This window comes from Danio rerio, chromosome 2 (assembly GCF_052040795.2).
Source record: "Danio rerio strain M-AB ecotype USA chromosome 2, GRCz13ab, whole genome shotgun sequence".
NCBI classification, from domain to species: Eukaryota; Metazoa; Chordata; class Actinopteri; order Cypriniformes; family Danionidae; genus Danio; species Danio rerio.
In genome coordinates, this window is record NC_141022.1 from 33,062,884 (window position 1) to 33,079,074 (window position 16,191).

Genomic DNA, 16,191 nt, shown 5'->3' on the forward strand with positions numbered 1-16,191 from the left:
ACCTTCTGATATGGGTGAGAACGACATCTCGATGCCGAACTGCCATATCGTGAGTCTGAGCTAGAATTAGCCAATCGTCTATGTAGTTTAGGATACGTATCCCCTGCATACGAAGTGGAGCTAGTGCCGCTTCGACTATTTTGGTAAAGGTTCGAGGTGACAGAGCTAGGCCGAATGGAAGAACCCGATACTGGAACGCTTCGCCCCCGCAAGCGAACCTCAGGTATTTCCTGTGTTGGGGAAGGATGGAAATATGGAAGTATGCGTCTTTCAGGTCTATCGTCACAAACCAGTCCTCGGACTGAATTTGTGACACCACGTTTTTGATGGTTAACATCCTGAACCTGAGGGCCCCGACGGCCCGATTTAGATTTCTCAGATCTAATATGGGACGCAATCCCCCATCCTTTTTGGGAACTATAAAATACCGGCTGTAAAACCCTGACTCTCTGTCGAGTGGGAGAACACGCTCTATTGCGCCTTTTACTAATAAGGCCAGTACTTCCTGTTCCATAACCAGAGCCTGTTCTGGCTTCACTATGGTGGGTGCAATACCGTTGAAGCGAGGTGGGCGTGCACAAAACTGTATTTTGTAGCCGTGTTTTACTGTGAACAGGACCCACTGGGACACCATCGGCAGGTGGTTCCACGCTGCCAAAAAATGTGCTAGGGGTACCAGCCTCTCGAGACTGGCCTCTGGTTGTTCTTTGACCCCCCTGCAGAGGGGGTGGGGCCCCCAATGCCCTCAGACACTGAGGAACGCCCACCCCGGGAGACACAGAGCCCCCCACCAACATAAGTGGTGAGGTGGCCTCTCCCTTTCTCCGCGGACCCTGGTTCAGTGAGAGCGCTGAATGGTGCTCTCGGTGTCCAGGGGGGGCCCTGGAAAGCCTGACTCCCAACACGTCAGGACTTTGTTTTATCCTTCGTACTTCATGATATGAGGAGCTGGTTGACGGCTGGGGCTGTCTTTTAACAGCCCCCTGACTTTTTGATCTTGGGGGGAGAAAGTCCCCGAGGGAGCTAGAGCGTTTTTTAACTCTGTCGAGGGATTCGGCGACGCGATCGACGGCGTCACCGAAGAGCCCTGAGCTCGATATTGGAGCGTCCATAAGAATAGCTCTATCGGTTTCTGACACTTCTGCTTGTGTCAGCCAGAGGTGCCGCTCAGTAGCCACCAGGGTAGCCATAGATCGCCCCAAACTAGAGGCTGCCTCTTTAGTAGCTCTTAAAGCTAGATCTGACGCCCGAAGAGCTTCTCGAAGCTGTTCGGGTGTTGCTCCCCCACCATCTAGGCACTCTTTAATTAGGTCAGCCTGATATGCCTGCAGCACTGACATGGTGTGCAGGCATCCAACAGACTGACCAGCCGTCATATATGCTTTACTGACTAGACCCGATGTTACTCTTAATGGTCTCGACAACAAAGGAGGGACCCTTGCAGATTTTAGATCTGAACGACGATGACGTGCTAAGTCCTCTTCTATCATTGGCATTACTGTACATGCCTTTTCCCCTAGCCCACGAACTGCTGAATAAATAGCTGTTTTTGGTGTCATTAACCATGCTGAATACGGATTTTTCCATGATTTAGAAACCGCATCATGTAGCTCGGGACAAAAGGGGAGGTCCCTTAGTGGAGGATCTACTCTGCTGGGTAATTCTCTCTCATCCAGCATTCCTGCAAATCAGTAATGAAAGTTCACAGAAAGAGGGTGTATTTTCACGTGCATGCTTCTTGAAAGCAAAGAAGTTGATACTGAATGCTCAGTACAGGCTTTTATACTCTCTGGTCTGACGACACCTGCTTAATTACATTAGATTGATTTCACATGTGCTTCAAGACGCGTATAAAAGAGGTGTTCCCCTAGCGTTCTGGTTAGACGCAGTGTTGAAGTTCCCTAGAAGGGGAACTTTACATTTTTACCCCTTTATCTGCCCCATTAACAACAAAAATATTGTATTGCATTTCTTAACTTCTAATGTCGCTAGTTAACACATTAAATGCATTTCTTTTCAACACATCCCATAATTTCTAAAATATTAATCTCTACAAAATGGCTTTGTAGCTTTATGGTAAAAGTACCAGAATTAATACATATACAATGAAAAATCTGAAAATATGAAGTGTACACTGTAAAACAAATCAGTAATTTTACGGTTTATTTCTGGCAGCTAGGGTGCCCGGAAAAAAAAAAAACCCCGGAAAATAACGGCTGTTAAATTACAGAAGTTTACCATAAAATAAAGGACACTAAATTACAGAAATTTCCTTGAAAATAAATTTCTGGTAAATTTCTGTTATTCAACCTCTGTTATTTTACAGTAAATTTCTTTAATTTAACGATCATTATTTTACTTTTTTTTCCGGCCCCCCAGCTGCCGGAAGTGAACAGTACAATTAGATTTTTTTTACAGTGTGAGGTCAATTTATTTTAAAACATAATCAAAATAAAACATTTTTAAATACTAAATCATCTTTATTTTTTGAAGTAGACCATAAATTATTTCAGATGTCATTTACCATGGTTTTTCTTTTGTTTTTTTTTTATAAACCAAAATGTGTAGTAGTGCAAAAGGATTATCTTTGATTTTTTTTTTTTTTTTTGTAAAACAACAATGCTGTGTGTGTAAACCTTTATTTAAAACAGTCATTCTTTAAATGACTTTACCAGCATTATTTAAAACAATTAAAACATGGTCAACCATTTGGTAGAGCAGGCACTTAAATGTTTTTACTTCATTTTTAAAAGTAATGCGTTACTTTACTCGTTACTTTAAACATAATATTATTACGTAACTCAAGTTACTTGTAATGCATTAGGCAAGGCAAGGCAAGTTTATTTATATAGCACATTTCATACACAGTGGCAATTCAAAGTGCTTTACATAGACAAGAATAAAAGAAACAAGTAATATAAAAACAAATAATAAAAATGAGTAAAAAAAAATCATAAAAACAGGTAAAATGTGAAGAATGAAGAAGCAGAGAAAAACATAATAGTGCAATCTGTCGGACGCAGCACAGTGCTCATTCAGTAAAGGCACAGCTAAACAGATGTGTTTTCAGTCTTGATTTGAATGTGCCTAATGCTTCCATTTCTGGAAGCTGATTCCAGCAGCGGGGGGCATAGTGGCTGAAAGCTGATTCACCCTGCTTTGACTGAACCATTACCCAAACCCTGAAACTTAATATGGTTAAAAATGCATTGAAAAATCGTCTCTGATAAATATCACTTGTAAAATAGATGGAAAATTCTAGGAGGGCTATTCATTCGTTCATTTTCTTATCTCCAATCAGGGGTCGCCACAGCGGAATGAACCGCCTCAAGGAGGGACAATTAATTTGAAAATGTTTTGAAACATAAGAAATCATTTTACTGTCACTTCAATTCGCTGCCATTCTTTCTGCATCTAAAAAAGTCTTACTGTTCTAAAAGTTTCAGCATTTTTTTTTTTGTATCTGGTGAAACAGTGTTGCATAGATTATCATGATTCACTGTACAAGAAAAATCTTCATTAAACTAAATTGCTCTACAAAAAAAAAAAAAAAAAAAAGAGTTTGATCTTAAACAGTGCTGAACAGTCTCTCACAGCCTTGCTTTCATTTGGGTCAAAATAAAATTGTCTACCCTTAATAAAAACCTCATTGACACGCACACCATTTTGGAGGTCAGCCAAAATATAAACTATTTTGCATTTAATGCATGTGTTTACAACCAGTTGGATTGTAAACACATACAGACACGGTTACACACGTGACCTCTCTAAGAGCCATCGGCTGATCTCCATTTACCATGTAGATAAACACTTCTACACATACTTACTACAAATAATACACAAGCGCATAATCACACTGGCTGGGTGTTTGTAATATAATCTGTCTGTACCTTTTTTTCCCTTAAGGGTTGAAGGAATGTTATGGCAGGTTTAATGTTTTACTTCTCAGCAGTCTTTTTTTCCATCTGTTTCTCTCTTTCACGCACTGATCATTATAGTGAATTACGTTCCTAGCCATGTGAAGTAGTTAAACCATCTCTTTCACCATTTAGAAAAATACTGTATCCTACTGTTTATTAGCATTTCTGTTTCTCTCACGATAAGCAGAACTGCTTGCCGTTGTTTTCCGCACATCCCTGCCCTATGTATTTCCTTTTTTATAATACAATTGGAAATGATTACCATTACAGGGTATTATAAGCTAAAAGCAATACTCATCTAAAACTCCTACATTATTTTGATGTAAAACTGATTCATCGCTAATGAAAAGATGCCTTCACTCTTCTGTAGCCATTTCCGTTTCTGTCATTCTGATGCTTGCTATTGTGAACGCTTCTCGATGGCCACTTCTTCTTATTTTACAACCTCTTTAGTCATTTGTGGGACGTTTAGGCGCATTATTCTCTTCTTTAGTGTGTAAAATACAAATAAGCTTACTAATCATTTTTTCTAACATAGATTTGGGGCCTTCTGTGGATTTTTATGTAGACAATTAGAGACGACTGCAAAAAATTAAAGAAAAAAAGTGACACTGGAAGGGGAGTTGGAATAAAATGCAAGCTTTTCATCATCGTTCACAAGATTACGTCTTTCCAGTAGCAATTTGAGTGACTTAATTTCACGTGTTTTAATACTGTGTTGGGGCACAGGGAGAGGTTTTTTGTAAGCTTTGTGCTCAAAAGGCGCTGAGAGGACCGTGCGACTAAACTAGCGTTAAACTCTCAGGAAAAGACAGAGATGAACTGAGTGCAGCAAATTCAGGGTCTCCCAGTGGTGATGTTTTACGTGTGTATTTGTGAGCGTGTTCAATGCACACAGTATGTTTGTGTTTTAAAGAATGTATGTATCTTTATGGTAAATAGGTGTGCTTGTGTGAGAGAAAGAGAGCCTGTGTGTGTGTGCGCGAGTCTATAAAAGTGCTTCCTGATTTTATTGGTTTCAATCTTTGATTTAGTTCTTTTGTTTTTTCTTCTGTTGGTTGAAGTCGAGTAGCCTCATTAACTTGTGTACAGTATCAAAGCCCCTTGTTCTTATTTTAGTCTATATTGTTTGTACAAGAAAACAATGATGAGGATGTTCCTGTAAGCATGCAGACACAATATGAGTCCTATAGATATATATCTGATTTATAATATTAATTAATTAATTTATTTATTTATGTACTTATTTATTTGTCTTATCTATTTAGGGTTTATTTTATACAGTTTTAATTCTGTTTAGTGATCTGTCATGCCACCCTCATATTGTGAATATGTTGTACTGTATGTATAAACATTATATGTGCATACATACGATGAACCAAGAATAAATTCTTGAAACTTTATTTGTCTTGACGTGCATTATGAAATGTCTACCAGTGATATGCATACTGTAAATGTTTTTAAATGTATGGTAGTTTTGCAATATTGTCACTATATTTTTGAGTTAGGAACCGCATCTAGTGATGTGTAAAAAAACAGGGACAGATTTTTTATCAACCAATCCACATGAACAAATACTATAGGAGTTTGTGGTAAATACTAACGTAAAGTACTTGAATTTCTCTGTTTTGGTAATTCTATAGTTTCTGTGTTAAAACAACAACTATGTAAAAATTATCCAAAAACTGTACTAGGTTTTTTACAATCCCAAACCAGAAAAAGTTTAGACTGTTTGAAAAACGTAAATTCAATTAATTTCCAAATTTACTTTGACTTGTATTTCATTGCAAACAATACAAAAAACATTTAATGTCTTCCACATGATTATTATTTGGTTTTAGCAACACATTAAAAAAAAAAAAAAAAAAAGTTGGAACAGTAAAGCATTTTCCACTTTGTAATGTTGCCATTTCTTTTCACGACACCTAAAATATGTTTAAGGACTGAAGACACCAAGTGATGAAGTGTAATTTTGTTCAGGGGTCTTCGTTGTTGCAATTTGCACTTCAAAACGCACCTCACACTCTCTATTGGAGACAGGTTGGGACTGCAGACAGGCTAGTCAAGAACCTGTATCCTCTTCCTCCATGGGACTTTGTAATGTGTGCAGAATGTGGTTTTGCATTGTCTTGTTGAAATATGCATGGGCATCCTTGAAAAAAGGTCTTCTTGAAGGCAACATGTTGTGCTTTAAAATCTCTATGTACTTTTCAGCATGAATGGTGCCATGACAGAACAATCCAATTCCATGACAGACCTTGGCTTTTGGACTTGTTGCTGGTAATAGCCTGGGTGATCCTTTTCTTCTTTGGTCAGGAGCATGCGGCGTCCATTTCTCCCCACAAAAAAATACCTGAAATAATGATACATCTGACCACAGTACACATTACCACAGTGTGATGGTTCATCCCATATGTCCACTCTTAACATAGGGCTCTCGTTTGGCACAGGACAGCTTTAACTGGCATTTGTGGATGTAACTATGAAATGTGGTACTTGACAAAGGTTTGCCAAAGTAGTCCCATGTGGTGAAACTGCTTCTAGATGATTCTTAATGCATTGATGTCTGAGGGATTGGAGTTCCCACGATTGTTCAGCTTAGGCTTGTGATCTTGTCCAATATGCACTGAAATTCCTTCAGATTTCTTACATTTTTTTATTATGTTATGCACAGTGGAAGGTAAAATATCCAAATGTCTTCCTATCTTTATTTGAGGAACATTTCAATAATTTTCTCACATATTTGTTGTCAAACTGACGATTCTCTGCATTTCTTGATTGCTGCTTTTGTACCAAATCATAATTACAATCACCTGTTAATTATTTGACCAATTTACCTGATTACTAGCCCTAAATTACTTATGTCCCAACTTTTTTTAAGCGTGTTACAAGAACCAAAATTGGAATATACATTTATTTTGAAAAAAAAATAATAATAATAATAAAAATAAATAAATAAATAAATAAAATACTAGGAACACATTCCAAATAATGTTTGTTGTATTGTCTGCAATGAAATAAAAGTCAAAGTAAATTTGGAAATCAATACTTATCCTTTTAATTGCATTTTCCATACCACCCCACCTTTTTCTGATTTGGGATTGTACAACTACAGTATAATACTTGTTTATTTCAATATTTGAAAATGTGCAGTAAAAAAAGAAATTCAGATTTTGACCTGAATGATCTGAATTTTGATCTGAAAAGACAGATTTTGATCCAATTTCACTTTTTTTCTTTAGCTGTGATATGACAATGCTGTCTGTCAACACTAGGCGTCACTAGAAATCCAGTAACAAGGCACTTGTTGATCTGACGCACCCATAAACATTCTTTAACTATACTTTAAGTCAATGCTGAAGATCTGTCTGTCTTGTCTGTCTGTCTGTCTGTCTGTCTGTCTGTCTGGGTAATTTAAGTTTTAACTACATTTTAACAAAACACAAATTGTTATTTTTACCTAATTAAATCTGTACTAAACATTTCTCATTTTATGCGGGAAATGTTTGACTTATTTGCAATAGATATGAAAATTACTTGCAGAAATCTTATATTTCTGACAACACCGTCGACCATTATAGTAAATTTGTATGACTATTTAGGTAAGACGCATAGCCAACTGCATTAGTGAACGCATCGAATTGCTTACTGCGTGTGTGTCATAGCTAAATAAGTGTTACTAGACAAAAAAAAACGTTATAATAAAGTTGATTTCAAGACAACATTTCAAAATTTGTTGAACGGACAGCAACTTCATTGTTCTGCGCGTCCATGTCAAGCGCGCTTTTAGGAAGCAAGTAAGCAACATTTCGCACCGGGAAAAAATGCAGAGAAACTCGTGTTTATTTGTAAATTTGCATTAATAAATTAAATGTAATATTTATATTTTTATTGTTTTGATGTTTATTAGCACCAGTCGTTTTATCTTGGTTAAACGAAGAAATTAGTATACAAAAAATAAAGCGTGCATATTTTGGACAGGGAATTAAATAAGCGAAATAACTTTGCGAATTTGTAAGAAAATATTTGCTAGATCTGGTTTATGTCCAATACCTCCAACTAACACGTTATATTTTTTTACCTGCCTGCTTTTCTATTTCAGTGCAAAATGCTGAAAAAAATGCTATTCAGCTAATAATTTTAAAAATATTCATTCATTCTTTCTTTTCCTTCGGCTTAGTCACTTTATTCATAAGGGGTCGCCACAGAGGAATGAACTGCCAACTCATCCAGCATAAGTTTTACGCAGCTTTTGGAAAAAGCCCATAAACACTCATTCACACACATACACTACGGTCAATTTAGTGTATTCAACGTATTCAATTCACCTATAGCACATGTCTTTGGACTGTGGGAGAAACCCATGCGAACAAAGATAGAACATGTAAGCTCCACACAGAGATGCAAGCCGAGACTCGAACCAGCAACCTTCCTGCTGTGAGGTGACAATGCTAACCACTGAGCCACCGCGTCGCCCACCAAATTTCACATCAAAGTAATTAATTTTAAACAAATTTTAAAATTACATTTAAATTGGTTGTCTTCATAAAACGAACTCTAAAACCTTTAACCGAGTCATTCATATATATATATATATATATATATATATATATATATATATATATATATATATATATATATATATATATATATATATATATATATATATATATATATATATAGCCAAATTTTACGATTTTATCCATAACATTGTTCCCGAACTTCCCGTTCTATGTTTAAGCATGTATAAATTTTTTTTTTTTTGCCATTTTTTTCTCACTTTTTTTCTGTAAATCTAAACAACATTATCAGAGAAATGTGGTCCTTAGTTCAGCACCCTATATGACGTGACAGCTCCCCGAAACACGTAGGACACGTTCATGGCCCAAATATGACAAAAGCACATTTGTAGCCTACATAATAATAATAATAATAATATTAATAATAATAATAATAATGATAACAACAACAACAAAAACAACAATAATAATAATAATAATAGTAATAACAATAGCAACAACAATAAACAAAAAAGTGAATTAGATCCCATTTATTAAATTTCCTTCTATTTATGTATTTACTCTTTACCAAGTTTATTAAGGTCTAAGACTAGGCTATTTTTGACCATTTTTGTAGACTGCATAATAAAGTGAAACGGGACTTAGACTATAATGCGCTGCTGAGGAATTGACCCGCACCCCCCGCCCTCCTCTTTCCCTAAGGTTTATTTGCTGGACGCTATAAGACAAACACCTCACTAATCTGAAACAGCCTGCGGGCAGACATATTTTCAGATTAACGCAGGACAAATCAATTAGTCTACAATGTAGTGAATCAATAATCTGCTTAATCTCCGCCAGAATACGCAATATTAACTAAAACACTTTTATTGGAGCTGTTTACGCTTTGAGGATTACGATTAAGCTTCTAACTATTCCACAGATCCATGAAACCGATGCTGATAATCTACGATAAACTAATGTATGAATTTAAGTTGATTATGTGTAATGATATTTCAATTCATTTAGATTGACATGCTGCGATATTTGCCGGAAAAAAAAAACATTGTCTTAAGCATTTAGGAACAATGCGTCCCCCTGCGATGTGACACTTACAAAAGAGTGCTTGATTTGTTCATCGCTGTGAATCCAGGAATCTCTCCACACCCCACGACCGAAGCTCTAATTTGTCTGGCAAGCTGGAGGACGAGCGCTCGGTGCGCTGTTGCTGCGCCTGTTGCTCCAGCGCATGTGGCTGGATTCCCAGGATCCCCAGTGTTCTGCAGCTTGCGCTCCTAACATCTATGACCCTTCAAACAGGCCGTGAAAACGCAGAGCTTCTGTAGTCAATGCTTGTCTACCAGTCAACCTTTTTGAATACCGGGTCAATAAATGTAAAGTGTAGCAACAATGAGAGCCACTTGACAGGCGCGTCGACAAAAGTGTGGTGCCTTTTATCGTTTTACATTACCCAACACGCGAGGACCAATGCCACTCGTATATCGTGTGGCTTTGTAGTTGGGTGTTTATTGTTGAAAACAGATTTATTTATTATGGGTTTTTATTAATGGCCCACGTCTCACAGCGAAGCCAAGTCGAAAATCACGTTCTCAAAAACTAGCGGTTCAAGAGACCACTATCTAGCCCGTATTACCCAGTTAAGTAGCCCAATTATTGTCATTGATTGATTCATTTAATCTGCCTTTATATCTAATCCTTCCCCTAATCCTGTTTGACAAGAGATTAAAAGGATTAGAGGCGATTTCCACTATATTAGGAATTAAATGGAATTTTAAAGAACTTTCCTCTGCTTAATCCTCCAAAATAACAACATTAGTAACTGATAATACAATGGATATTTTAATTATTATATCATCATTTTATTATTATCAGACATTGACACTTGTATTACTCTTACAGTATTACCATAACTGCATGATGTCTATTATTTTAAGGCATATTTGGCATTATTATTATTATTATTATTATTATTATTATTATTATTATTATATTACTACTACTACTAATAATAATAATAATAATAATAATAATAATAATAATAATAATGCAATAATGAACTAAACTGAACTTCAACTTTGAAAACTGGACTGACAGTTTCAATTTACTCGATCGTCTATGTTAGGTGGCTTTGACACAATCTATATCACAATCTAAAGCACTAGAGAAATAAACATGAATGAATTAAATATTAACCTGTCGTTGTTGCATTGATGGCCTAAAAACTGCACTGCATCAAAGATATGCTAATTATTATTGTCGATTATTATTTTTAGAACACGTTATTATTATTATTATTATTATTATTATTATTATTAATAGCTACTACAGCTATAACAATTTTAACACCAATAATACAAGTCCAAATATTGTAATGTTTGTAGTATAACAACCGCAATCATAAAATAAATAGCCTATTTAGTTATTATTATCATTAAAAATCATTACGTTCTTCTAAATCGTTTTAACGCGTCGGACATTGCTTCTTGCGGCTTGCCTCATGATCAGTAATTCACCATGACCTATGAAATAAGACGTCTCATTTATAACGCTCATCGTTTATAATATCTGCACAGAAAATCCATGTGTTGCTATTCCCATGCACGCCCGCCCAAGGTCTGCAGCCGCTGAGATATGTGACATTGCTTAATTGATAGCGCAAAGGTGACGGTCACGGTCCTGTCTGTGCTTAATGGCTGATTGACTCGCTTTGCCGAACAACCGGTGGGCGTTCAGGTGCCACTTGTGTCTCTCCACAGTGGTCTACAGGTGCACCATTCCTGTTTGTGGAGAGGTCAAATGCGCCTTACGCACTTGAACTTTGAGCGCTTGAATAAATATCCGCTCAGTGACCTTTCCTGTTTATGTTAGTAGTTAGCTACATATTATGATAAACAAAAACAGCCCAATATGCCATGCGCTAAATATGGAAGACGTGCGTTCTGATGGATTCGCGCCGCGCCAGCTTTAAACTATAAATTAAACAACAGTCCTCTTACCAAAAAAGAAAGACATTTATCAACACCTTAATATTCTAACTACGTGTTTTAGCATACAAGCTGTACGTCTGCTGTGTTCATTCAGTGTCGGCAGTGGGTCTCTTTGAGAGCAGAGCGCGCAAGTGGTGTGATTCCCACGGATTGTCCCTCGCGTTGCAGCTTGCAGCGGGGTGCAACAACCACTCACCAGACCCCTTTTCCCCTTTTACTAACAAAGTGACCCCCTCCATCTTTATTTGAATAGCAGAGAATAAGGGTTGTTTATGGGCTCCTACCAGTTAGCATCTCAGGTACCAGCATAATTTGTTGTGAGGTGTCTTACAAACCTCCTCATTGGCGACCACTGTGAGGCACACTGCTCTTAATGCCAGTACCAGCCCCCCTACATAATAAAACCAAAGCCGCTGCTTGTCCTTTCTTCGCTGGTAGGGCTATATTTATTCGTGTTTGTTGTTCAAGGACTTGTATAATGATGTCTCGTGTTAAATGGAAGCATAAAAGAGCCCACTTTATTTATATGACAAAACCTTCTTTTTTTTCTGAAAAAGTCTATGGGAATTTGTCGGACAGGAAGCATGAAGCTTTTGAAAACTGAACTTTACGGTTTTTATTTTAAATGCAGATTAACTGGTATCTACTTATCCAATCTAATAGACAGTTTATAAGCCAATAAAATTATAATGTATTTCAAATGGTTTACAGATTTTTGACTATGATTAATTGACTAATTTCAGTAAAATTAAGATAGAAAGTTAGCGTTTAAAATGTCAATTGAAAGTGACATTTATTGGTATTTTACTAGTGAAACGATATATTGTCTATTTGGACAAATTGTTACAATCACGAGCTGCCAGTCCTGTTTCTATTGTTTAACAAATTAATTTCTTATATGTTGCATTTTAGATTGGCCCTTTTAAGATAACGTTTGAATTCAATCATTCACTCAATTTTTTTTTTGCACCAAACTAATTTAAAATGAGCTGAAACAACACAATTCTTTACATTTCATAGGGACACCTTATTTTTTGTGCTCAATCCACATAATTTTGTAAAGTGTTAACAATCAATTTATGTCGGGACAACATGAATGAATTGCGTTGAACCCCGTATTCCTTTACAGTGTTGTGTTAAGACTTGTCAAATCTTAATATTTTTATTTTAAAAATAATATAAAATATTAATATTTTTATATCAAATGGTTGGCCTAAAACACCGTTATATAATTTTTTATATCAAATATCGGTTAAATAGTCGACTTTTTACACAGTTGAGACAAAAACATTGGTTCCAACGTATTTTCTTTTGTTTATTCATTATATTTATTTGTTTTTTTATACGCAGTGATGCCACAAAGTATTTTTGGATATCCCAAAGTTTCTTTAAGTAAATATCTTTCTTCTTAAGTAAACTTTTATTTCTTGGTTTTTAGGAAAATTTTAATAATCTACATTTTTCTACTATAAAATAATATATAAAAAGATGTTATATTAATTTCCCTAAAGAATCTTTTTTTAAGAGTTAAACTGAATTTGAATTGTTCGCGGATCTCTCCTGCAAACGGGGCGTCCCTTCATTCAATCTTTAGCACTCTTCATTGAGCGAGAGTCATTTTTGTTTGTTTTGCCATTTTATATTTCTCCGCCTTTTCAAGAACAGGCATTGTCGATTAGGGTGACTATGGGTTGTTCGTGTTGAAAGCTAAAAACGCCCCCGCTTTACCACTGAAGCTCTCGCTTTATTCTTGTGATTGTTTCCTGAACAGGCGAGTGTCCACTGCCTCGATACAAACGTGCGGCCAGGCATCCTACAACCCGTGATTGATGAGAGACCTATTCTTTAGCCTTTCTGCCAGTTAAATGACAGCTCCTTTCACTGACATCACTCATACACAAATGTTTGTGCTGTATTGTATGGGCCTCGTGGAAAACCAATGGGGCTTTAACATAGCTTCATGTCTTGATAATTAAGAGGCCGATGGAAGGGGCTTGGCGCACGCGAATGATGGGCGCTTGAATGGTTACCTGCTTTAAGAGGAGCCTCAAGGTGACAGGTCAACAGTAGGCCTATACCTCCATGACCCCTTAATTACACGTGATAACTGGGTGCACTTTATCCAGTCACTGTTAATGGTGAAAAAACAAACGGGCAGACATTCAAGTGTCAATAATTAAGCGAGCACACCATGTCCCTTAACTGCCGCTATTGTCTCTCTGATTGCGGAATATCCGGAGAAATAGGCTTTAAGTCGAACGTCCTTGCAACAATCAGCAAAAAGTAGCCGAGTGAAGTATATTTGATTTTAATATCCAGATAGTAGGAAAGTTAAATAAACTCTTTTGATGAGATACATATGTGATGGACATTGGTTATTCTCATTTTTAGCACAAGAATCAAAATATATAAGTATATTGCGCATTTGTCACACAATAACTACAAAACTGATTGAAAGGTACTTAAATTAATTATAGCCTATTATAAAGTGACAGCTTACATTTTTAAAACTATACTTTTTATCAAGTGGATCAAAAACTTTTTGAGTTTCTTTATCTGTTGAACGCAAAAGAAGATATTTTGAAGAATGTTGAAAACTACTACAACTAAGAAAAATATTATGAAGGTCAATAAGCAAAGATTTCCAACATTGTACAAAATATCTTATTCTGTGTTCAACAATATAAAGAATCTCAAACATTTTTAAACTTGTAAATAAATTATGACACAACTCAGTAAATTAGTATAGTTTCGATATTAGGTTATGTAAAAACGTGATTGTTCCATTGTTTATAATTATTCCATTTACACAAATGCTGGGTTCCACACAACTGATTTGTGTTGAGACAGCATAAGGAATTAAGTTAACTTATTAGTTTTTTACAACTTTAAGTGGATTGAACATAAAATAATTAAGTTGTCCTAAAAAAGCTAAAAATATATATGTTCCAGCAAATCACAAATGTCATTTTTAAGTGCAGATTGACCAAGCTGTATGTAAACAATATGAAGAGATTTGTTTAATATAACGTCAATAACGTTCTATTTATTCTGGTCGTTTATTTACTGTAACTGAGGGACAGATAATTTCTGATACAGTTGTCAATATAGGCAGTCGCTTTGTCATCAATTTAGTAGCATGTCCTGTCTGGGTGTTTTGGGTTCAGGGGGCGTGTACTGGGGGGTTGGCCTGCAAACATGCCTTATCCTAAGGTGAGCTGTCTCAGATGCGGGCGCTGGCGATGCTTGGCGCTGATTGGTTGGCGCTTACGGTCAATGGCACGCGACTATGGATGTAGTTATAAGAGTCCTCGCGTGCCGCCTTTCAAACTGAACTAACTCTTGAGCGTCAAGAGGAAAAGATCGAAGAGTAGGCGATTGTTGTTACTGGGCAACACCAACACAGCACAAAAAATGGACACTGTGTTGGATCCATTCACAGGCTTAGACTCTTTCTCCTCCTCTTATTTCGACGACGATGACTTCTTTACGGACCACTCTTCGAGAGACCACTTGGACACAGACGACTTTCTGGACGAGGATGTCGATTTTCTTACCAACCAAATTCAAGAATATTACAAGGATAGTCGGATATCACAGGACGGAGATTATTGTGACGTTGGCAACTTCTCCTTTTCCTCGTCATCTTCGACTTTTTCTTACGGATGCGCGGACAGCACCTCGGAGCTGTCCCCTCACAGAGACGGAGGCTTACTGAAGAGGCGGAGGCGCATGAGGTCTGAAGTGGAGATGCAACAGTTGCGTCAAGCTGCCAACGTCCGGGAGCGACGGAGGATGCAGTCCATTAACGATGCTTTCGAGGGACTGCGATCTCACATCCCAACACTGCCATACGAGAAGAGACTTTCAAAAGTTGACACTTTACGCCTAGCAATTGGCTACATAAACTTTCTTGCGGAACTGGTGCAGTCGGACATGCCAATTCGGAACCCACACAGTGACGCCTTAAACCAACCGAAAAAAGTCATCATTTGCCACCGAGGAACAAGTATGTATATCATTGCTTATTATTGTTATTGTTATTATTATTATTATTATTATTATTATCTTGTTATTAAAACAACTCTTTCCTTTTTTCTTTTCAGGATCCCCATCTCCAAATGACCCAGACTACGGGTTGCCTCCTCTCGCAGGACACTCTCTTTCATGGACTGATGAGAAGCAGTTAAAAGACCAGAATATCATTCGGACAGCGAAAGTCTGGACACCAGAGGACCCACGAAAGTTGCACTTGAAATCATCAATAAACAATATTGAGAATGAACCCCCCTTTAATTTCATTTCCTAAGGCAATGTTGCTATTAGTATCCCGTATATACACATTGTGTACAACTGAATTGTATGGATATTTCCATGTTTTGTTTATTTGTAATATATTATTGTGACTATCTGTGTTTCAGCCTTTTAGTCTGAATTGAAGATAAGGCCACTGGCAATCATGTTTGTGTCGTATTTAATTGTTTTAATTGTGCTGTAATATATATTTTCTAATTTAATACGGATTTTATCTCAAACAAAAACTATTTTTATACAAACGGAACACGAAATTTGTCTATATTTATTCTGATATGATGATCCAATAAAATTTTTTATTTCACTCACGTTTGTTTGAATTTTTTAGCGTACTAATGAAAAAAAAAACACTCCAAAATACACCCCAAAAAAATTAAAAAAAACATGACTCGACAGCAGAATGAGTTGAGCATTGAAAATGCAAACATGCATATGTAATACTATTTATTT

At 36.6% G+C, this 16,191-nt stretch overlaps 3 protein-coding genes across 11 annotated transcripts in view; 2 read left to right on the plus strand and 1 right to left on the minus strand.

The window, feature by feature from the left end:
- The window catches only part of dlgap1a (discs, large (Drosophila) homolog-associated protein 1a), a 220,382-nt gene extending 216,844 nt beyond the window's left edge, over positions 1-3,538 (plus strand). Inside the window, exon 13 of the transcript XR_015477903.1 lies at positions 2,380-3,538. The gene's annotated coding sequence lies outside the window, so the exon portion shown is untranslated. The remainder of the gene's footprint in view (positions 1-2,379) is intronic.
- The window catches only part of si:dkey-188g12.1, a 75,019-nt gene that overhangs the window by 11,203 nt on the left and 47,625 nt on the right, over positions 1-16,191 (minus strand). The gene's annotated exons all lie outside the window — the stretch shown is intronic.
- On the plus strand, positions 14,755-16,045 carry ptf1a (pancreas associated transcription factor 1a). The gene is given in 2 exon segments (NM_207641.2): positions 14,755-15,436; positions 15,534-16,045. Coding segments are annotated over 2 exon segments (798 nt in total). The 5' UTR covers positions 14,755-14,841; the 3' UTR covers positions 15,737-16,045.